Source organism: Aquarana catesbeiana, linkage group LG01 (assembly GCF_042186555.1).
Source record: "Aquarana catesbeiana isolate 2022-GZ linkage group LG01, ASM4218655v1, whole genome shotgun sequence".
Classification (NCBI taxonomy): domain Eukaryota; kingdom Metazoa; phylum Chordata; class Amphibia; order Anura; family Ranidae; genus Aquarana; species Aquarana catesbeiana.
Window position 1 is genome coordinate 203,070,250 of NC_133324.1, and position 25,555 is coordinate 203,095,804.

General features: G+C 39.7%; 1 protein-coding gene across 2 annotated transcripts in view; it reads left to right on the plus strand.

Moving 5' to 3' along the window:
* The first annotated feature begins 1,491 nt into the window (after positions 1-1,491).
* Positions 1,492-25,555, plus strand: part of PRR16 (proline rich 16) — a 482,873-nt gene continuing 458,809 nt past the window's right edge. For both annotated transcript variants that reach the window (XM_073624674.1, XM_073624676.1), the window contains exon 1: positions 1,492-2,097. In XM_073624674.1, coding sequence (XP_073480775.1) covers positions 1,954-2,097 — 144 coding nt within the window. In that variant the 5' untranslated portion in view covers positions 1,492-1,953. The remainder of the gene's footprint in view (positions 2,098-25,555) is intronic.

Here is a 25,555-nt window from a genome sequence, read left to right on the forward strand (position 1 = left end):
TAGTCCATTGATTTTCCTGCTCTCAGGTAACTCCCTGCCCATATGAGGTACAAGCAGACAGCTATGCAGTCTGCAGGAGCAGGAGATTGCCCCTGCGATCTGCTCATTGTGGATGCGATGCTTTGCAGGCTCCTTAGAAGAAAAATAATAAATGCATATTTTTTTACCTGCAAGAAAATGTGCATTCATTATTTTTTTTAAAGGTGAACTTATCCTTTAAAAGGCACAGGGGTTGACTTACTAAAGGCAAACAGACTGTACACTTTGCAAAGTGCAAGTGCAGCTGCTCTGGAGCTTAGTAAATGAGGTAAGGCTTAGCTTTGCAAAAACTACTCAATCACGAGGAAGGAAAACAAAAATAAAAACATGATTTTTGCTTGCACATGATTGGATGATGGAAGTCAGCAGAGCTTCCTCTCATTTACTAAGCTCTGAGGCAACTTCACAGTCTATTGGCCCTTAGTAAATCCAACCTACAGTGTTGCATAGTCTACATTTCTCATTTAAACTAAAGTGCTGTAACTCATTAACCATCGGCAATCAGATTTTAAATTTCTTTAAATTCACCAAAACATTACAATCAAATCATTCAATCTTTGTACAATCAACTTTAGCTTAATCAAAATGATATACAATAAGGACCTACCTAAACTTTGCAATCACTTTGTATTCAATCAGACAGGTTCTTGCACTACATAGTTGTTAGCAGATCTAAAGGAAATTGTACAATCAGATTCTAAGGTGTGTGGGTAGCTTTAGCAAGAGCACTTAGAAAAGAACATTGTTTGCCATACGATACTGCACAATACATATTGCATTTTAATTTAAACCACATTGTGGCTAGTGGAAAAGAACCTAGTCACCGATGCTTTGTACCAAACAATCTCTCTTTCTTTTTTTTTTAGTATATAGGAGACTTTCCCACATCTGCAACCATAAAGCAGAGCTGTTGCCATGTTTCACTATTGATTTAATTTGAACCTGATAAACGAGGAGTCATAAATTTAGAAAGCCCTTGAGCCACGGTTATAAAATAAGAAGGTAAAAAAGGAGACACGGCCACTCTTCAATTTCATTTTATTCCAATAATTTTTTTTTTCTGAAGAATGAAAGGATTGCATCCTTCTTGTATGAATGACCCTTCAGCCTCCCTGGGGATTCTTTTTCACTGACATCTTCACCTCCCACTGCTTCACTGCATACAGCATAAAAGGGAAGTATGTTTTCCTAGCCAAGCTAATGAACTATCACAAACCATTAGCTATTGCTAGATTGAATTGGAGACAAGAGTTTGTAAAATGACAAATGATGGATGCTCTTTATTGACGTGGTAAAAAACATGTTGGGATTATGCTTCTTTCTTTTTTTTGGAGTGTGTTTTATATGTTTTGGGAGCATATAAATCATAATGCGTGCTTCATGTGAGTGATATGGAAAAAAAAATCTGCCTGTTATCACTGGTCCCTTTGGTAATGCATAGTAATGCCAGTGCTGTATTAGTATGAGAAATACGGTAATGCAGGAGCATAGAACTGAGTAGAGAGAGTGTGTGTGTGAAGCAAGCAGCAAGTAACAAGCAGTAGGCGTGCTGCTGAGTATAGAGTAGCACACACAGTGAGAGGATGTGACTGTCACCGTTAAAAAAAGTCAATGGATGTTTAGGCGTCGCTTAAAACAGGGTGTCTTATGTCATACGGTGAACTTTGGGATCTTGCACTTTTTCTTCCCTTGATTTAGCAAAAGCGTTGTGACGCAGGCACCGCTCGGCAGTCGCCACTAGTCTGCAGCCCATTCCCTGAGCAGTTGTATTGGAGTTCATGGCACTGTGTAAACAGGGAGAGGAAAAAGAGGAGAAAGAGGGAGATCTGAGAAAGAAAATGCGGGGAGACAGCCGCTCAGAGAGGGCTGCAGCCGGTCACCCTCTAATAAAGCTCCCTTGAGTTGGACTGCAGCATGTCAGCAAAGTCTAAGGGGACATCCTCGCCGACAGAGGGGCCATCCTCCAAAGCCAAGGTGAAAGAACAGATCAAGAATATTGTGGATGATTTGGAATTAGTCCTGGGAGACTTGAAGGATGTAGCTAAGGAACTTAAGGAGGTAAGGCAATCAAAGGCATGGGGGCAATGGGGGCTGAAAGCATAATGCTAGGCTCAGCCAAGCAGGGAGAAGAATACAGATGTTCTAAAAACTCTCACCTAACTATCAAACACAAGCAGCTTCCTCCTGTCCTGCCAGTATTGTCAAGGCATGAATTGGTTAACATTTCTTGTCTTTGCCCAGGTTAGGTTTCTGTGAATGGGAGCATGTAATAGGACTGTTAGCAGAAGGCTAAACGTTTGCTGAAAGTAAAGTGATTAACATCATGCATGTTCTCCATCCAGCCAGGTTTTCATATAGCTTGTACTTGTATAGCAGGAGATGCTAGCTGCAGTGAGCATTTCTTAGATATGCATATGATTTCTGCCTTCCTGATGTTAAATGACCAGCTGTGTAATGTGACCAACTGATCTCTTGATTGCTGATGTGTGCAACACAGATGTGTGCACCGCTGTCCTATAGACACACATAAGAACTGAAACACTGTTATACATTTTGATTTTTTGCGTCCTAGCCCGGTATCTTAGTAAAAAAAAAGTGTGGCTGTGCAATCCACCCATTGCTCCGAGTACCAATGACTTTTTTTTATTAATGGATTTCAAATTCCATTCAGCAAGAGGAGAAGATGTGTCCTGCTGGAATGGAAGGAGGCTGCTGTGAGATATTTCATGCTGAAAGCACCTTTGCGTAAATGAGCAATTTGTACCGCACTGCTTAAACTTAATCCATAAAAGGGCTGTTGTTACAATTAAGACTGTTTAGCAAGCATTGGCTTCCAATAAAACTTTGAGATTAAAAACATCCACAGTTTTTGTTGTTTACCGGAGACAGGAGTATTGGTTTTACGCTCTATTGTGTTCTCCCGTGTTACTGCTTATGCTACTTAAATCATACACTTGAAAAATAGATGGGTTCATGTTTTCCATAAAATAGAATGACATATCTTGTTTCAGACAGCTAGAGCTGAAGAAAAAGGGAGGCAGACCTGTCATGCTCAGATAAGGAAAATATGTGTTTGAAAGCCCCCAAACATGTGATGAAATTAACAATTCAAAAATGCTCAAAACAAATCACTACAGCATTTTCTGGAGGCATTTTTTTTTTAGAGAGAATGAGTCAGCTTCTGAAATAATGTATGATAATATAAAGCACAATGGTTACATTTGTGGATTCAGTGCCAGTGGTTCGGAAAAGTAATTATGTAAGTGCTAAGATAAAAAAAAAATAGATCCTCCCTTAATAATTGCATGAAGTGATTAAGGGAAATGCAAAGGAAAAGGTCTTGTGCATGATCTGAGGAAACATGTTTGCCTTGCCAGTGGCAAGTGTCAGATTCCTTGTGGTTTTTAAAGCAGACATAATGTAACTCGGTAGATAATGTCAATGGCAGATAAATGTAGCTACAATACGGCTAAGGGTTTTTTAAAGCAATTCACTAAATCGTAATTTTGCTCCACAACTGGTCGACAGATGGTTGGATTATGCACTGAAATTCTACTGGAAAGATTTTGTACTTTGACTGATAATCCTTTGTTTGCCATTTATATAAGACAGGCATTCATTTTATTGAGTGTGCAGCTTCCTCTCCGAGCTGACTGCAACAGGTCTTTATTTTGACAGAGCAATGTCTTGGCATTTAATTGTGTGACAGCAACAATGGGGATTTCACTGCAGAAGTAGGACATGTGGCTTTAGGGAAGGTATATGAAGGGCAATATGGTAATGTCAGAAGGGAAATATCTATGTGAATGTCATGCACAGTGCTGGCAAGAACATGGGGTACAACTGCACCTAGGCCCATAGGCCCTAGGCTCTGCACTTGCACCACTAATGAAATGGGGAGGCCCCCACAATAAATGACATCATTATTGATGCAGCAATAGCATTATAATTCAATAGTTGAACTAAAAGAAACAGACAAGGGTGTAAAACACTAATTGCTATCCAGGAACAGTTTGTCTCCAAAATATAGCATCATAAAGTTTTATCTTCCTCAGTGGACCATTAGAAACTTGCCCAAAAGAAAAGCTTAGAAAATGTGATCCATTCTGTAGAGTATAATGCCAGTACACAGCTAATTAATAAAAAGGTAGTTGGTTTGTCCCCTTTCCCCATAAGCCTGGGACAACTGTACCCCTGAAAGTTATACCCTAATCATCACTGTAACTGTCCTTGCAAAGAAAAGGTAACCACCTACATAATCTGGTTTTGGACAAAAAGGTAGTTTGCTAAAACATATGAGGTTTACTAATGGTAAAGAAATGAATGTGTACAGCAAACCACTATTTCTATATGGATAATTTCACTAGTTTGATTGGATCCTTGATGCAAACCCATTGTTATGGTGGTAGCCTACGTCCACACCCGCTGGTACTGTAAGTCACCTCCACACAAAGTCTTGTCTCATGAGCCACTTTTCTGGAAATAAAGCTTGACGTTCAGATAAATGTTTATTTGCTTATGTATGCACATTGTAATGGCATAATAACATCAATCGGATTATAACTAATAACGAAATGTCAAAGTATTCTATTCTTTCTCTCACTGTGACACAAATGGTTTCAGAATGTAAAAGTATGAATCAGACACATTTATTTTGAACATATGCTGCATTCATTTTTTCCAGTTTTTGTGATTCACTGTGTAATCATCCTGAAAGCAATAGCTGATTAAGTTTTTTTGTCCCACATTTGAATGTCAGAGGCAAAAAATTAAATTAAAATGGATTTCTTTCTTTTTTTCACTGTTTTTTGAAAGATAATTGTTCAAGAAAGATTTGAGAGATATTCTGGTAAAACCAATTGTAATTGTGATTGGCGCATCGCTTCCCAAGCAGATTAGACATCAGGAGTGACTTAGACTAGATTGCAGATTGAATTCACTAATCTTCCGTTCTATTTTTTGGTTCTTTGTGTAAAGAAAACTACACATCTAGTTAAAGACAAAGAACTGACAGTTTAAAAATGCCTGCAGGAGTTATTTGCATACTAACTTTGTGCTTTTATCTCTCAGCTCACAAATCACACCCTGGCAAGTGCTCCTTACAATAGAGCAAGTGACATATATATTTATCACAGGAAAATTATGTAATTTTAAGAGCATAAGTGGCAAAAGCCTCATAACTGCATGGCACAATTGTCAGAACATGAGCATTAAAATACACTTAAGCCTTGTACACACGATCAGATTTTCAGAATTGTGTGATGACAGACTGTTGGCTTAAAATCCAACCGTTAGTACTCCATTAGACAATAGTTGTTCAACTTTCCGCCAACAAATGTTGGATGGCAGGCTAGTAAATTTTCAGCCTGTCTGTTGTCAGATTTTCCTATGGTCTGTACACAAGTCCGTCACACAAAAGTTTAAAGTACAAACACGCATGCTCAGAATCAATGCTCACCAAACATGACATTAGCAAAAGGTGCCCAAAGGGTGGTGCTCAAGAGCTGAAATTCCTCGTAGTACGTCATTACGTTTGTGTTTGTTGGCCGACAATTGTGTACCGTTTGTATTGAAGACAAGTTCCTGGCACACACCCTTCGGACAAAAGTCTGACGCTTTTTTGGCCAACAATCTGATTGTGTGTACGAGGCTTAAGAGTATATTTACAATGGGGACAGACATCTTGAGGGCTTAACTGCTACTTACCTATTTATTTTACATTTTACTGGTCAGATGACGTACAAAAGCCAATCATTTGAAAGAATGTATAATCCAACCCCATTTCTATAAAAGGATGGGCTCATAGTAGCCATAATCTAATTGTGTTTTGGAGTTGTTAGGGAGAGCTGACAGATACAGTACTTGATTTACTAAAACTGGAGAGTGCAAAAACCGGTGCAGCTCTGCATAGAAACCAATCAGCTTCCAGTTTTTTTTTTGTCAAAGCTTAATTGAACAAGCTGAAGTTAGAAGCTGATTGGCTGCCATACACAGATGACACTGATTTTGTACTCTCTAGTTTCATAAAAACTTGTTTATTAGCCCTACAAATGTCCAGAATTAAATACAAAGAATAACCCCCCCCCCCCTAGATTTCAATAGGGTTTGCTGCAAAGTTTGCAAACCATGAGCAAGAGTTTATAACCAAATCCTATTTCCAAGTACATCTGAGCACTGTGAAAAACATACATTTCGGTAGCAATCCTGCACTATATGGCTATTTGCCTGTTTTATATTTGGGTGCACTTTACTATAAACAGGTAATAAAGGCCATGTCCTGTGTATGTGCATTTTGTACATGAACTAGTTATTGTGCATACGTATAACAGTGGTCCCTACTCATCCATATATACACCTATAACTCCAGATCCACAAACCTGTTGGAAATTATTTGTATCCTCTGGCACAGTTGTTCCTGTTGAAAAAAGAATAAATACAAAGTGCACATGATTGTTTGTAATTTTTAATACCACAAATATTTTATTAGAAAAGGGATGTAGATGCATGCTCCCAAGGCCTAGGATTACACAAAGGTGCAGTGAATACAATCATCAGTAACATTTTTCAGTAACATTTTTCAGCAACGTTTGTAGAAACAACACTCATCATAATAAATGCATGTAAAATCTGTTGATGTTCAAAGACCTTGACAAGGGCGAGCGTCTTATCTCTATAGTCAACATTTTAAAGGTTATCAAGGAAACTACCCCAAGTAATATTCATAGAAAGTGTGCACTGAGCTGTAGTTTTGGAACAAAATAGAGGGGGTAGAAAAAGCCCCATAAACTAAAGTAACTGTAGCTTACAAAAGAGGGAAGAATAAACAAACATAGAATCAGTGGTGGGTGCGCAGTTGTAGGAGGCTTCGCTGAGATAATTAGCTTAAAATAGAAATGAGGAAAAAAGAGATGAGAAAGAGAAAAAGAGGAAAGGGAAAAAAAAAGGGAGAAGCGGGTGGAGAAAGAAGGGGGAAAAGGAAGATGGGTAAGGGGGGGACCTGGGTGAGGGGAGGGAACTCTCCCACCCCCCACCTCCTCACCAATAACTCCCACAGCGAGTGTCAGGAAGCGCAAGGATCAGTGGCATCAATGGTGTGGGGAATGAGCTTCATAATCTAAGGGTGTTGACTGGGATCAGCACCCATGATGTGGGTGTTTGTGATTTTTTTTTTTTTTTTACATACAATTTACCTTTTACCTGTATGTATAGCCAAAACCTTTTTTTGTTATGGATAAAGTAGGAAAACGTTAAATCCTTTCAGGTGATTGTTTTTTCTTGTATGTATCCCATTGGGAAGATTTTCCATTAGTTCTTTTCTCAGAAAATCTACATGATGTGAGAGAAAAATCTCCAGAAAGTAAGGGTTACTCCATTCGTAGACAGTTATAATCAGGACAGCTGTCCCAATGGAAAATGTACCCAAACCTCCTTTTCTGATGACACCTTTAAAATGTTGGTTTTCTATCATTTCTGTTCCAATGACAATGGTCAGAGTAAATCTCCTCAGTGAGGACACTAAATAATAAAACTTGACAGTGGTTCTAATTTCCTACAACTTTATCTAAAACTAAAAAGAGTGCTATATACTTATATTTTATATACAGGTATTACACAGCAATAGGAATATGTTACAGATTCCTTTATAGAATCAGCATTGTAACTATATGTGACAGGATAACAAAAAAAAAGTTATTCTGAGTTATTTTATTTTTCAAGCTCAATACCAATTGCCTTCTTCCACTGCCTGTGCTATCTTAGTTACGGGGGGTTGAACTTTGGTATACTGATTACTTTTATAAACATGTGGCAGAGATGCATGAGCTATACATAGATATATTTGTATTATATATCTGTGTAAGCTATTGCTGCTTTACAAAAGTATATTTCAGAACATAAGGGACCCCTAGAGTCATGTTTTTGCTATTGCAAAAAGTAACGCTTTATCAGAAATATGTTGCATTCACAGCAGGTCATTTGTTCCATTTCACAGTGTTAACAAACGTTTTGCCATAATAATTTTAGGCATATAAATAATAAATCTGTACTATAGGGAAATGGTACATTTCTATTTTTGACCTAAACTTTGGAAAAGGTTGATTTCCTGACTGATCCAAACAAGTATGCAAATCGGGGGGACTTATGAGTGAACTGACATGACATGTGACATTTTGTTCCTCATGTGTGATGCACATACTGAATTCAAGCAACTAGCATTTTCAGAAGAAGGCCTACAGTGACAGCCCATATATTTCCCCTATAACTGATTTCCTCTACAGTTAATGTGAATGATAGGAAAAATGATAATGGAGAAAATGATGAGTGAACATGGTTTTCAATAATGAAGCTTCTGTGAAAAAAAATTGTTGTATTTGGCAAGGGCTAAGTAACAACATCACAACATTCTGTACACATACAGAATGATACAGATATGTTTTCATGCAGCAGTATTGTTATTGTAGGACTATTAACCACTTGCCGACCGCGGTATAGCCGAATGACGGCTACAGCGAGGTCGCCCATTTCTGAGAGGGTGTCCCACTGCCACAGCATGAGGAAAGGCGAGAGTCTGTATCTGTGTGAAGTGTGAAAAGTGTGAAGTGTGAAAAGGGAAATCTACACTGATAATCAGGGCACTGATCAGAGTCCTGATTACTGGTGCAGCCCCAACAGTGCCCATCAGTGCTGCCTATCAGTGCCCATCAGTGCTGCCAATCAGTGCCAATAAGTGCCCATCAGTGCTGCCAATCAGTGTCCATAAGTGCTGCCTATCAGTGCCGCCTATAAGTGTTCATCAGTGCCACCTATCAGTGTTCATCAGTCCTGCCTATCAGTACCCATCAGTCCTGCCAATCAGTGCCAATCAGTGCTGCCAATAAGTGTCCCTAAGTGCTGCCTATCAGTGCCGCCTATCAGTGTTCATCAGTTCCGCCTATCAGTGTTCATCAGTGTCACCTATCAGTGCCCATCAGTGTCGCATCATCAGTGCCCAACAGTGCAGCCTCATCAGTGCCCATCAGTGCTGCCTATCAGTGCCCATCAGTGCTGCCAATCAGTGCCAATAAGTGCCCATCAGTGCTGCCAATCAGTATCCATAAGTGCTGCCTATCAGTGCCGCCTATCAGTGTTCATCAGTGCCGCCTATCAGTGTTCATCAGTGTTGCCTATCAGTGCCCATCAGTGCTGCCAATCAGTGTCCATAAGTGCTGCCTATCAGTGCCGCCTATCAGTGTTCATCAGTGCCACCTATGAGTGTTCATCAGTGCTGCCTATCAGTGCCCATCAGTGCTGCCAATCAGTGCTGCCAATCAGTGCCAATCAGTGCTGCCAATAAGTGTCCATAAGTGCTGCCTATCAGTGCCTCCTATCAATGTTCATCAGTTCCGCCTATCATTGTTCATCAGTGTCACCTATCAGTGCCCATCAGTGTCGCATCATCAGTGCCCAACAGTGCAGCCTCATCAGTGCCCATCAGTGCAGCCTATCAATGCCCATAAGTGCAGCCCCTTATGGGTACAGTTCTGCATGACAGTGCACTTGTCACTCAAAGTGTGACAGTGCTGAAAGCTGGAAATTGGCTTGGGCAGAAAGGGGGTGAAAGTGCCCAGTAGCCAAATGGTTAAACATATGAGTAAAAGTTGACCAAAACAGTTTTTCGTTTTATTAATACATAAAGTCTTCTTCCTGCTTACATGACAGAGGTAATAATGCTTCTTTACTTACCAAGAAGAAGGGGAGGACATTAGGTGATTTGCTCTCTCAGTTCTCTAAAGCTGTCCATAGATGGTTTAATATTTGTCTGGTTCAGCAGGGACAGGCTGAATTTTGATCCATCTATGGCCTTTCCTATTCATGAGAATTGAATCAAGCAATCGACTTCTCATGAATCGTCTCGCTGGAAAATTTTTCTTCGATCAGTATTGCAGCCAGTTGATGGGGGAGGAGTCCCACTAGCAGAATACAATGACACAGAGGGGAGGATTCCCATATCCAACCCGAATGTGTTGATGGGGGGAATTGGTTCAGTTTTTTCGTTCAGCCCGAGTCCCGTATAGTTAGCTTAAGTGATTTTAACCACCTGAGGATTTTAAACATTGGAGATTTGTCCTAAAAAACTTCAGCAAAGTTTTTAGGATGCTATTGCTGCTAATTCTGGCTGTCAAAATTAGAGCTAGGTATTGCTTTGTATTACATAGCAATGACAGCAGTCAAAGTTCAACTGCTCCTTTGTAACACTGCATTTACAGATTGCCTACAAGTGTCATTGAGTAACACAGTGTAACAATCTATCATTACATATGACATGCAATAAAGAAACCTTACAAGTAAAATAAAAATGTTGTGATCAAATGTTTTCTTTTTAAACCATTTATAAACCCTTACTTAAAGGGGTTGTAAACCCTCATGTTTTTTCACTTTAATGCATCCTATGCAAACGTCTGTCACTGAGCAGCCCCCCAGCCACCCCTTTTTACTCACCTGAGCCCGTTCGTTCCCATGCCGGAGATGCGCACACCCTCTCTGGCCGGGGTCTCGGCTCTTGATTGGATAGATTGATAGCAGCGCAGCCATTGGCTCCCACTGCTGTCAATCAAATCCAATGATGCAGGCACCTGGGGGCGGGGCCGAGTCCGGCTTTCTGTATCTATGGACGCAAAAGCTGGACTCGGGAGCGCATCCACACGTGTACCCCATAGATAGCGCTTGTTCTAGGTGGTTTCCTGATGCGGGGAGGAGCTAGTAGCGCCACCAGGGGACCCCAGAAGAAGAGGATCATTTGCAAATAACTTTGACATGTCTTGTAACAGATTCTATATTTTATTGTAATTTTTAAATAGGATACCCACTTCAGGACCAGCGACGTATCTGTACATAGCTGGATTTTTCATGGTTATACTGGATGATGCCTGCATCACCCTGGCACTGTTTTTTTGAGCCAGCAGTCAGCTCTCTTGTAAAAGCAATTCTAGCAGCTAACTAGCCACTGGACTGCTTTTACAAGCAGAAGGAGGGGACCGCCAAGGACCGCCATTTTATTCTATATGACCTCTGCTTTAACCACTCCAATGCCGGGCACTTTCCCCCCTTCCTGCCCAGGACAATTTTCAGGTTTCAGTGCTGTCGCATTTTGAATGACACATGCGAGGTCATACAACACTGTACCAGAACTGTAACTAAATTTTTATCATTTTCTTCCCACAAATAGAGCTTTCTTTTGGTGGTATTTGATCACCTCTGCGGTTTTTACTTTTTGCTAAGCAAACTAAAAAAGACCAACATTTTTGAAAATAAAAGTTTTTCTTTGTTTCTGTCATAAAATTGTTTTCTCCTCCACTGACAGGCACTGATGAGGCTGCACTAATGGGCAGCGATGAGGCAGCACTGATGGGCACTGATAAGGTGGAACTGATGAGGAGGCACTGATATATAGAATTGATGGGCACTGATAGGCGGCACTGATCTGCACCACTGAAGGGCACCAATAGGCTACACTGATATGCAGAATTGATGGGCACAGATAGGCAGGGCTGATGGGCACTGATAGGTGGCACTGATGGGCACTGATAGGTGGCACTGATGGGCACTAATAGTTGGCACTGATAGGCCACACTGATGGGTACTGATAGGCGGCACTGATGGGCACTGATAGGCGGCACTGATAGGTGGCACTGATGGGCACTGATAGGCGGCACTGATGGGCACTGATAGTTGGCACCAATGGGCACTGATGGGCACTAATAGATGGCACTGGATAGGCAGCACTGATGAGGAGCTACTGACGGGCATTACTAGTGATTGGCATCTGAAGGGTACTGACAGGCATTACTGATGGGGCACTGATTGGCACATTTATGGGCACTGATTGGCACTTTGGGCACTGACAGGGGTTACTGATGGGGCACAGACTGGCATCTGATGGGCACTTATTGGCAGCTGATGGGCACCTCTCATGGGGGCTGCGCTGATAATCAATGTGCTGATCAGAGCAGACCCCCCTCTGACAGGGAGAGCCGCCAATCATCTCTCCCTGTCAGCGCAAACCGAGGAAAGCCATTTACTGGCACTTCCTGGTTCACGCTGTGACCAGCTGTGATTGGTCACAGCTGATCACATGGTAAGGAGCCTCCGTCAGAGGCTCCTTACCATGATCGGAGATGCGGTGTGTCAGAAAGACACAGCACCAACGATTCTTTAACCACTTCCCGCCCGGCCTACAGCAGTATGACGGGCGCACTGGCCTGTTATCCTGCTGGACATCATATGACGCCCAGTAAGAATAACAGAACCACCGCCCGGCCTTCATACTGCTATAGGCCGGGCAGGAAGTGGTTAAACAAATATAAAATGTTTTAGGGTTCTAAGTAATTTTCTAGCAAAAAATACTGATTCTTACATGTAAATAAAAAGTGCAAAAAAAGACCTAGTCTGGAAGTGGATACATTTAGAATGAAATGTATACTTTTTATTTACAATATTTTTTTATACTAACACTGGTCAAAAAAGGAAAAATAAAAGCATTTTTTATATAGTTGTTGCAAGACAATATTGCCAAAAGGCCTAGTTTGTCCCCCAAACATTACTTTGTTATTTTAGTAACAGCAACGTTTTCAGTGAATAATCAGACTTATAGTGGTAATGTAAAAATTGGTCACGTGGGGTAAAATGATACAAGAAAAGAAGCAGATAAGATGCTCATGCAGTATTTACATTTCCACAGGCTAACTTCACCTTCTGAAAAATAACTACACTTTTAGTGTGATTCCCCATAACATAGTCATTTTGATTTCAATTAGAACCACTGTATATACCAGTGTCATTCAGGAACAGGCATCCAGTCATTCTGTATCTTGTTTATTGTCTGTTGTATTGGATGAATTTCAGTATGAAAAAGCTGAGACGGCTCTACCTCTTAGTTTCTTCATCATCATCCAGGATCTTTGCCAAGATGTCCTCAGAAACCTGGCTGTCTGCAAAGGAGCTCATATATGGATCCCACTAGACACTAGACATAAGGCTAAGAATGATAAACTTACCAAACACTTTCATGAGTGTACAAAAATGGTGGATGTTACTTCTAATCAGTTGAAGCTGAACTCCAGAAAATGAAAAAGTCCTCCCTTGCAGTAGGGCTGTGCTCATTTAGCTTTGTACCTCAGAAACAACTGATCACAAATCAATTTTTTAGTGTCCAAATACAGCTGATCACATGTAAACAGACTTGGCAGTTATTAGTCCTTTCCTCACATGCTGTGTCTGTGTGAGGAATGGAGTACTGATAACCGGCAAGCCTGTCAGCACACTGTTTACACTGATAACCAGGGCACTGATTATCAGTACCCTGATTATCTGTGCAGCCCCACCAGTGCCTATCAATGCAGCTCATCAGTGCCCATTAGTGCTGCCTATTAGTCCCCATCAACGCCTCCTATCAGTGCCCATCAGTGCCACCTATCAGTGCCCATCAGTGCTCCCTATCAGTGCAGCCTCATCTGTGCCAAACAGTGCCGCCTCATGAGTGCCCATGAGTGCAGCTTATCAGTGTTTGTCAGTGCTGCCTCATCAGTGCCCATCAGTGCAGCCACATCAGTGCACCCTTATCAGTGCCCATCAGTGCAGACTCATCAGTGCCCATCAGTGCAGCCTCATCAGTGCCCATCAGTGCGGCCTCATCAGTGCACATCATTGCATCATCATCAGTGCTCATCGGTGCAGCCTCATCAGCACCTATCAGTGAAGCAGAAACACTACTTATTTACAAAATTTTATAACAGAAACTAAGAAAACCTTTTTTTTTTTGTTTGTTTATCAAAAAATAAAAAACCTAGTGGTGATAAAATACCATCAAAAGAAAGCTCTTCCTGTCTCAAAAAATATATAAAATATGTAATATAAAGTGTTGCATGACATGTCATTCAAAGTGCAACAGCACTGAAAGCTGAAAATTGGCCTAGGCAGGAAGGGGATGAAAGTGCCTAGTATTGAAGTGGTTAAACAATTCTACCAATGTTTACTAAAATATATCCAAGACTTCTTTTTAGTTTTGGATAGAGAAAAAAAAGGGCAAGACCCCTGTCAGTTTTTTTTTTTGGTCTGTTCCATTTGGGAGAATTGCCTACACTCCCTGTCCTTGAAACCCAAATTAAACAAAAAATGTCGCCTATACTTTCCGTTTCTGTGGCAGCCGTAAAAAATTGGATTTCACCCCACTTTTTTAATGGTAACAAGTGTCACCAGGACATATAGATGGTTGGGTGATTCTCTCTTACATGGGCACAGCAAGCTGTTTTAATACTTCCCCGCTCCTTTCAGAATAATCAAAAAAAAAAAATTCAGTTTAGATACGAGTTCAGGAAAAGTAAAAAAAAATGCAATACATCTCTATAATACATGCAAATTTCCAAATGTTTTATCCCTTTATCCCTACAAGTATAAAAATATAATACCGGTTGGTTTGCCGTATATGCACCAAGCTTTTAAGTCCTGTGACAACACACAGAGGTTTATTTACTAAAGGAAAATCCACTTTGCACTACAAGTGCACTGCAAGAGCACTTGAAAGTGCAGTCGCTGTAGATCTGAGGGAAAGATCTGAAATGAGATGAAGCCCTGCCGATTTTTTCATCCAATCATGTGCAAGCAAAAATGCTGTTTTTTATTTTCCTTGCATGTCCCCCTCAGATCTACAGTGACTGCACTTATAGTGCAAACTGGAGTTGCCTTTAGTAAATAAATCCCACAGTATCATGGTATTACTCTGTTTAGTGTAATTTGCTAAATTACTCTATTTTCACTCTAGGATCTCTACAAAATAATAGCTAATCATTCTGTGGTCCAACATATGAACTAGGAGGGCTTTTTGAGATAACCCAAGTTAAGTGAGTACAGGACAATTTTGAATTTCTTACACGATCAACAGTTTATTTATTTTTTTGCATATTAAACAGGTATGAAATAATGCTTCCAATGGTGTACTAAACAAACTAAAATGGAGGAAAAAATTAAAGAAGTTCATTGTTGGGGCCTATTTTTACAGTAAAAATGTTGTTCCTAGGTTTCAATGGGATGCTTATGGGGACAGCCATATTTGTTTACGTTCCACGGCTACTGGTTTTGCTTTGCTGATCACTCTGTATCACAGTGTCTATCTGACTAAAAATAAACTCTTTCTTTAACTGAAAGTAAAAAACAAAGAACCAATTGTTTTGGCACGCAGGATAAAATGACAGGTTCACTTTAATGCAGACCTCCACAGATTTATAGCTGTAGTTCATTTGCTCCCTGACCACTTTATTCAGCTTCTAGTAGCAGAAGGAAAATCAATCAGTCAAAGTTTACACAAAGCTACTCACAGCATTGATTGGCCCAGAGCTGTCACATGGATTGAGTCAATTGTTCCTCTATACTTGGAATACCAGGCATTTTCTTTGGCTCCTGTTATAATGGAACAGGAGTAAACAAAAAAAGGACGTTTTTAGTTAACACATTGTGCGATCTTCACTTTTTTCTTTGTTTGGATGTTTTATTGAGGTTGGTGAACAAACCAGGATCTATCCCCAAGTTCTCCAAGCAGGGACCGGCCGAGATTCAAACCATGTACAGGCAGGCTGAATAAGTTAATCAATTGATCAACTTGGGTACAACTAGCCTGTTAGATTTAAAATGTGATTATTGCTAACGGCTATTACAAGCGTTAGCAGTAATCACTGTGACTGACTGTGTTGATGGGGGAATAGAGCAATATTCTTCCCTGCAACCCATGGTTGCAGGAAAGAAAATCACTCCATCTATTGCCAGCTTAAGTCACCTGTGTTTTTTTTTGGGGAGTTAAGTAAGGCATTTAAGGACCCAAGACACCCTTACAGACATATAATTAGACATATAATTAGCATACAAATTCCTCAGATTGCCTTTGCTTGTAAGGGCCTGTATTGATGGGATTTAATGGGCACATGCAGCATGATTTTGACATTAGTTTGCCAAGCTTTTACAAAATGTAGAATTAATGGCAAGTACAGTTGACCTGCATTTGCAGACTTTCATTTGACCTTCTTCAGGTACTTTTGCATATATATGGGGGTTGACTTACTAAAGGCAAATGGGCTTCTCTCTTGCAGGTTGCAGTTTGCAAGGGAAATTTACCCAGAGCGTAGTGAATGTAATTATATTTCACTTTACAAAGAACACTCAATTATGTTCAAGACATGTGTGTGAATCTCAAGTGGTGTCCTCTACAGGGGGCAGGAGACAAGTAGCATGCCCCTTTAAAGACCAAGCAGAACAAATGCTCTTACAGCTGCCACAACATGTGTGTCATGCTGAGTTGTTGCATGGTAACCAATGTCACATGAAGGCAAAGTGTAGGTAATGCAGTTTAGGCAGTTTCCAAAAGGAAAGACTTACTACATATATTTAGGACCAAGCTCTGGGCCTAGCTGGAGTAGATTGGAGGTGGGATTAAAAGCTTATTAGATGAAAAACTGAAGGTTTTGGCATATATTTTCATTTAAAGACACCAGTCTATCCAGTTCAACCTGTGGTGGGTGAGTGTGCTTGTGTTTATGTCAATAGTACATTGTATATCCCTGTATGTTGTGATCATTAAGGTGGCCATCTAATCGTTTTTTTAAACTCTTAACACTCCCTGCTGATACCACTGCTAGTGGAAGAGAATCCCACATCCTTACCGCTCTGACAGTAAAGAACCCTCTACGCAGTTTAAGGTTAAACCGATTCTCTTCCAATTTCAGTGAATGACAGAGTTTAGTAGAGTGGGAGAATTATCATTTTATCTCTGGAGTGAATCCCCTTTTTAATGCATGCCAATATTCTATTGGCTTTGCTTGCAGCAACTTGGCATTGCATGCCATTCCTGAGCCTGTCATCTACTAGGACCTCCCTTTGCATCCTAGATTCCCCCAGAGGTTCTCCCCCTAGTGAGTAACTTGTATTTGTATGTTTAGCACCCAAATGCATTACTTTATTTTTCTCAACATTAAACCTCATTTGCCATGTAGTTGCCCACCCCGTTATTTTATTAAGGTCTTCTTGTAAGGTTTCCACATCCTGCGCCAAAGTTATTGCCCTGCTTAGCTTAGTATCATCCGCAAATACTGAGATTGAGCTATTTGTCCCATCCTCTATATCGTTTATAAATAGTTTAAACAGAATTGGTCCCAGGACAGATCCCATTTACCACACTGGACCATTCCGAGTACTCGCTATTTATCACCACCCTTTTGACTCGTCCCTGTATCCAGTTTTCAATCCATGTACTCACCCTATGGTCCATGCCGACAGACCTCAGTTTGTAAAGTAAATGTTTGTGGGGAACTGTATCACATGCCTTTGCAAAATCCAGATAAACCAAATCCACTGGCCTTCCTTTATCTAGATGGCAGCTCATTTCTTCAAAGAATGTTAATAGATTGGTCTGGCAAGGACAATTCTTCATGAATCCATGCAGAGTGATTACCGCTAATTATATGGTTTTCATGACTAAAATCTTGTATATAGTCTCTTATCATCCCCTCCAATAGCTTGCAGACTATTGATGTTAGGCTAACTAGCCTGTAGTATCCAGGTATTGTATCTCTTAAATATATAAACACGTATTTGTTTAAGAGAACAAAATCAAATTGATTGCAAAACACTAATTTAGCAGCCAACCCGCAACAAATGTTCTGAGTTCTGTGAATGTTTATTTGCAGAATCTTTTTTGTAGGCTGAAAATATTATGAAACATCCATTTCCCTTTCAAAGCCAAATGGTTGTGATTTCACGGATTGTTGGGTATTTTGTGACAAGTATAAATCTCCACTAAGGTTATAGCCATATATTGACAATAGTTTTCCCCAGGCCAAAAGCTTGCCCCTGACTACACAACCTCCTTTCATGCAGTATTATGTTATTCAGCCCATGATCCCAGCATGCTGATAATTTATTTTGTCCCTCATTTCAAAACAATATGTAAGACCTTGTCCATCGCACAGCAATCTTACAGCAGGCACATAGATTAGCCATCAATGGTCCCACTCCTCACCCAAATAGGTCATTAGTCCTTCAAATCCAGGGCATGAATGGGCTGTTTTACGACAAAACAAAGAGACTTGTACATCTAAGCACTCACTAACACAGTTCACAAATATTTTTATTCTTTTTCTTCGGTTATTTATTTCATGATTTCAGTTATAAAACAAAGCACACATTTATGCACTCTCTTCATTAGTAAAATGCAAGCACAGGAAATAAAGCCTTTAAAGCCTTTGTTGTTTGCAAGAGCCAAGATTAAACACCACTTCATCATATCTGTAATATAACTATGGCAACAGAAACTGTATCTGTTTTGGTTGTGAACAGTATGAGACCTCCTAAGCATAGTAAGCTATGGGTACTTCATTTTATGCTAGACTTGGAACCTAAATGCAAGGCTTGTTGGATGTTTCAGGCTGTTTAGAGACTTGTTCTCCTCTTATCTTGCACAGTCTTATTTTTCTCCTAAATATTAGAATGTTTTCCATCCTGTTGATATTTCACATATAATGAAGTGCTTCTTGAAAGGTCATCTTGTTACGATATCACAACAGTGAAGAGATTTGAATAGCTGTTATTATTTGACGTGTGAGCCTTCATTGCTATATTTCCTAGTCTGCATTAAGAATGGTAATATGCGTTGGTTATGCATCATTGTATCTTTCAGAACGCAGCGTGTATTTGTATTCTGGAGGATATACTGGTTTATTTCAGTCTGAATAGAAATATAAACACAGATAATATATGCATAGACATCAAGTAATACCATTATTCTTCCTTTGTTTATTCATTTGAGAAGCATATTAACATATTAAGAATACAGGCTACTCCTGGCATGAACTATTGGTCTAATTTATTTTTATTTCACTTGGGTATATGAATTCCTATCTAACTCTGTGACTATGATGCTCCTGTAGGCGCAAATCCTCCTAGATACCTAACTTAGTAAATGGACACACCACACATTTACTTCCATCTACCCAGTATACATTTAATGTTGTTTTTGGGTAAAATACAGAAAAAAACTATGATCATAAACTGTTTTGGATTTGTGGTTGTTTAAAGTCAAAGAGTAGATAAGGGAAAAGACTGAACAATCCGCACAAGGAGCATAACTTACAGTCAGTAGGATGTGTCACTTGTGCTGATTCCTTTTCTGTTAGTAGAAAATCTTTTCAGTCTATGCCCCCCATTCCTGTCGTTGTAATCTTCCGGTGTGATGGGGCTAATACAACTAATGGGCAGCCACAAGCTCTCATCAAGAGAGCCCAACTATGTCTGACCATTTTTATCATCTCCACTATTCATAGAAGCCTTACTACAGCTTCTTTGAATGATACAGGTTCAACCATCAACCATCTACCCATTCTCCATTCATAGATATTAGTTCACTCATAGAAGCAGTAGTACTGCTTCTAAAATGGATATGCTTGGGCTCTCTTGATGAAAGCCTGTGACAGCCCCTTAGTTGCAATAACCCCCGCTGCACCAGAGGATTATGGTAGCCGGGGGGTCAGAGGGAATGGATTGAGAAGGATTTTTACAAACAAAAGAAGAATCTGCACAAGTGAAACATCCTGCTGACTGTAAGTTATAGCCTTTGTGCCAACTTTTCTGTTTTTTATTTTAGCTACATATAAACATTGGTACTACCTGCTGTCAGTCAGTTTTTCTACCACCTACAGCTAGGTCACAGAATGTTCCCTTTAAAGAACAAATGGCAATTTCATAGACTGGTGGCCGGTGTGTTAATAATTCATCGAGAACAAGCACGGGAGCATTGCAAAAGCTTGGTTTGATCATATTGTATGACCAAGGTGCATATTCAACCATCACCATATGATGTCCAAAAAGCTCTGCAAAGTTCACAAGTTTAAAACCGCTAGCATACATGAATGTTTGAGATGTGCTATATTGAGTTGCATTGGTCTTATCACTCGTTTGCCATATGGGGCACGCATCGGGAAGTGTTTGTGATCGATGTGTCCCTTGGACACAGAAGATAAAAGATCAGGGTAAAGGGACAATCACAGCAGCCCTTTACCATGTGATCAGCTGTATCCAATTACAGATGGTCACATGTAAACAGTGTTGCTGGTTATTGACTCTCCTTTCCTCACATAGAGACGTGTGTGGAAAGGAGAGCTGATCTGACAGAGCACAGTGAGTGCAGCATTTACACTGGTTATCAATGCCCATCAGTGCCACCTATCAGTGCCCATCAGTGTTGCCTCATCAGTACAGCCTTGTCAGTGCCGCCTCATCAGTCCCCATAAGTGCGCATCAGTGCCACCTTATCAGTGCCCATCAGTACAGCCTTCATCTATGCCCATCAGTGCCACCTCATCAGCAAAGAAGAAAAATTACTTATTTGCAAAATGTTTAAACAGAAACTAAGAAAAGCGGGGGTTTTTTTCAAAATTTTTGGCCTTTTTCGTCTATTTAGCAAACAATAAAAACCCAGTGGTGAATAAATGCCACTCTATCTGTCTAAAAAAAATGTAAAAAAAATAATTTGGTTGCAGTGTTGCATGACCACGTATTTGTAATTCAAAGTGTGACAGAACTGAAAGCTGAAAATTGTCCAGGGCAGGAAGGGGGTACTTTTTTTTTTACTGCTTTTCAGGGATCTGTTAGAGAGATGTACCTTCCCTTTCTCTACTGCTGACAACATTTTGCCAAACAGGAAGTGAGGGGAACTTTCCAATGGAAACAAGGGCAGAAATAAAAATGATTTTGTTAAGTTAAGTGGTGAAAGGCCATAACACCTGTAGGATTTTTTTATTTCTGTCTATGTCCCTAATGCATATATTTCCTCAGTTTCTGTCTTGTGAAATAAAAAGGTAAATCTCTCTTACGGATCCCCCATCTAAAACCATAAAAAAATAATTTTGGTTTTAATTTACCTTATATGCCCAGATACATAAACCCTGCCTCTGTCTGTGCAGACATTCCGGACTCCCTAACTGGGTTTTGGCACCATAATATTTTTGTTGTAATTTAGATTTGTGTAATTATTTAGAACTCTAGCAAAATGTTCTTCAACAATTACTCATATTTTTTGGGTGTAAATCTGTTGGAGAGAATGACTGAGGTAAAAACTTTTATCGAAAATGACTTTGGTAATTCAACACGAAGGTTTAGAAAAGGTTGATCAAAACAGAGGGATCTCCTTTTTCAGTTTTCTGACTGTATAATTAGTGTATTTGACAGCATCACTCAAGGGTACTTATTTTAACACAGAAATGTCTTTTTCAGTCTATTTATGAATTTATATTACAGCATTACTAAGGGTGGTAACACACATGATAATTTTCAGCCAAAGCTGTAAGTACAACTGATAAGTGAAATACTTTAGCCTCATTAGGTACAGTGAATATTCAATGAAGTGTGGAAAACTAACTAAGAAATGATTGAAAGTCAAACTGACTTTAGAAAATGCTTCTGAGGCAAAAACAGCACAGAAGTGCAATTACTATGTGATGATGGCGCATATGTGGTTTGGTATCCCAGTGGATATCTGTGTTCTTTTGGAGCCACCCTTGAATTTTACTTAAGGGCTGTACAAAGGGCTCACCCCTTGCATCACTAATCTGTACCGCTGCCATTCAGTTACAAAAATACCAGAACTTCTACTGTCTACTGAAGTTCTGACAATAGAATGACAGGGGTTGGAATTGCACAGAGTGGCCTTGGACCTCCACCTCTCAGATCCCCCACCAGTGCTCCTGGTCTTTGTCCAGTGCCCCCACGGTAAGCCGCTTCCAATGGGGCACTCATGCATGCTCGCTTCTGCTGAATCCATTGACACAGACAGTGGGATTCGGCCCCGCCCCTACTCCCTCGTCACTGGCTTTGATTGACAGCAATGGGGGTCAACGGTGCCCCAGCAAAGCCAGTGAAACCAGGAAGTGAGGAGAGGGAAAGGTTGCAGACGTGCACAGCACTAGATTAAATGAGGGCTCAGGTAAGTTTAAGGGGGGGGGTTAAGGGGCAAGGAATGCATTTGCATAAAAATATTTAGGCTTTAGAACCACTTTAAAGTGAATAGGGGTAGGACTTAATTTCAGAACTTTTATGACCTTAAAATAATTAACCCAAAGGGTAACTCCACTATCATGGTGAAAAAACACAGCAAATACAAAAATAAAATAATATTGTAACTCAAGTCAAATTGTAATTGAATGTTATTAAAAATTAGCTTTCCTTTTCAATATGGAGTGCTGTCATAGTCTGTAAAATGCGATGCAATATGGCAACCTTGAGGTGTTCTGTACAAATAATGTGTACAGAACACCCCCCAGAAAAATCATTTCCTGCTTGTGTGATTGGCTTACTGATTTTCCCAGAAGTCTGCACTAAGATATAAGTCAGATTTCAGGCATCCCCTGCAACAAAAATGTAATTTTTGGTCAGTAGGAAATCATGTCTAAAGGCATGCACACCCTGCAGTTTTCCTCATTAGAGCCCTGCAGGTGCACAGCTGATTTATAATTATGAAACCACTCCCATTAGATTCACTTACCACATGGACAAAGCCAAACACATATGGATTTCTTCAGAATAACAAAAGGTAGGGATCTGCAACAAATTTTATTAAAATCTTACAATGTACATAGATCACCCAGAGGGTAATGTGTTTTTCGCAACAAAAGTGGAGTTACTCTTTAACCTTAAAAATATTTTAGGCCACGTAATAAGCAGAGGCATTAAACTCAATTTTCTATTTTCATTTGCACCCAGGATAACATTTACAGAAATAATCAACCTTCCTCATGCATGAAAATGCTAACAGACTGTCTATTAGTGTCACATAGGTTAGAGGAAAAGCATAATTGAAGAAAATACTGAACTGATCCATTAGTGTTCCTTTTTTCTCCCAACAACAGCATAGGCCAAATTACAACTGTGAACAGGCAACTGGCACTTAATCCTTCAATTCACCTTTAATAAGTTCACCAGAGTGGTAATTAGATTCCATTTTGTAAGTGGTGATCGAGGTAGGGACAGGATAGCAAATGTTGTAATATTGCACTAACAACCGCAGATAGTCTGCCTCACACACTCCCAATTTTTGCAGTTTGCTCATTTATCGATGTGACCACTGACCACTTTATTGATCTTATTGCACTTAGGGCTCAAGTATACTACAGCTTCTAAACTTGAGCTTAGGAGCTTTTGGCGCTTTTTTGCCACAGCTCCTAAACCCAACTCCATAAAAGAGTTTAGATGCTGCTGCGGTTAGGGGAGGTTCAACCTCCCTTTCCTAAATGCTGAAGAATCGTTTTCATGATAGGAATGTTTTGGAGGCATTTTGCGTTTTCACGTGGCCACCGGTCAACCTAGTCTGTGTGTACATGAGCCCTTAGAAGCATGAAGCAACTTTGATTTGGCCCATTAAGATCATTTTGACTTGGCTGTTTTCTGCTTTATGATTGTACTGATTGCGCCATACTATAAAGCCAGGTACACAGGATCAGAACATCGTACAAAAAATATCGCTTTTAAAGGGATCGTACAATAATCTGATCATTAGTATACAGCTTTCATATGAAATTTTTCGAAGGGACAAACACAAACATTTTTCTCGTACGATACCAGAGCGCACGATTTTTGTTTCATCAGTATAGTTTTCACCTGAAAATATAATACAAAAATGTAATACATTACTTCTGAATTTTTATTCTGTTGTACGAGAAGTTTCGTACTTTAGTAACCTATTTGTTTACGATATGGAGATTAGCATGCAAAAAAAAAAAATGGACAATCATTCATCCGATAATCCCATTGTGTGTACTAGGCTTAAGAATCAAAGTGAATAATTTCTTAACTGGTGGAGGAATCACTTTACTATGAAGTCATGTAACATGCACACATTAAAGGGAGAACGTCTTCTTTGTGCCTGTCATATTTATGATTAGATTTTCTTTAGTTAGCAATACGCATTACTGTTTGTTATGCTAGGGAACAGCATATTGGTAATTAAGCCAGAAAAAATCCACCAGAGGTCCATTATGGTGCCACTTGCCATATTTTACACACCGCTAGACTAAAGAGTAATAAACTCCTGACAAGAGGGCATATTAAAATAATGTATTTTTCTCTTTTTGTCATCTAGAGCTTAATAATTTCCATAAAATCCCAACACAAGTCAAAGATCAACAGATAATAAGAATGGATAAGCAGCAAAAGCACAAGTTACATGAAACACCAACCTAAAAAATATCCTTTGTGGCAAATTCTCTGTTATCTTCTTAAAGTATCGGATAAGTTAGTGCTATGGCTCACTGTTTATGTGGCACTCTTCAAACATACACCGAACAGAGGATGTGTATTTTTGGGTAAAAAAGTGATCTCACTAGGGTCTAATCAATCCATTCATGACAAATTTAGGTACTGTGAGAAGCATATGCCATTCCATTGAGATCCGACCAGATACAGCAGATGACAAACAGAAATAAAATCAGAAATACATATATTATCATAAATTGTGAATCATTAAGCTTTTGAACACGGGACAGCAAAATGCAAATGTGTGTCATTTGAAGCTTACTAATAATCTTATACTTTGTTTTCTAAACATCTCTTCACAAATTCAGTGTACATTACCATTTCCTCTGCAACTTCGGCTCTTCTGTTTTTCCAAGTCAAAAAATCATTCTCTCCAGGGGCAGCTTAAAGTATCTAGAGAAGGCTTTTATCTACACGAAACCTCTGTGTTCTTATGTTTGTAATTATTAAGGGCACTCTCAAGAAAGATGAAATAGGACTGGCTTTTCAACTGTAGTGCTTAGTAATAACATTTAACAGGATTTACAAGCTTCAGTACCTAAGCCATGTATCTGATCTCATTGCTGTCCAACCTGTAACAGATAACGGTGTGAGTTTTGAAGTGGTGCAGTTTTGCCCTTTACTCTTTTTATTTATATCCTATATAATTTAACCCCATGATATACATTTATATTTATGGGACTACTGTATGCACACATGTAGCCATACTCCTCTGGCCAGTCCCATTCCCTTTTTGTTTATGATGTTGCAGCCCATATTTGTAATGAAATTGTACCAAGCAAGTAGAGCACCAGCCTCGCAGAAGCCACTATGATTTAACAGGTTCTTTATTAGTGCATTAGTGCATTTATTAGGATTAGTGCAGAGGCAGCCAGGCGCACAACAACGGTTTATTCACTCTGGCACAGTAATCAGTCTAAGGGATGTTTTTTTAGGAATTGTATTGCTGAATAACTTGGATGGAATGTAGGGTGATATGGGATACTCCAGATTTACTGAATATTTTCAGGAGGACACGTCACGTTACTAAGCTTCCCTAAACACTCTTTTTGCCAGAGCAAATATAGATGGCAGAACTAAGAACCTTTTTAGAAGATATCCAAAAAAGAACTACCACTTGCACTTCCACCCCAAAGAAACAGCACACAGTCACTAGGACCCTGAGCTCAGGTCAGTACTCCCAATGTCACAGGATCAC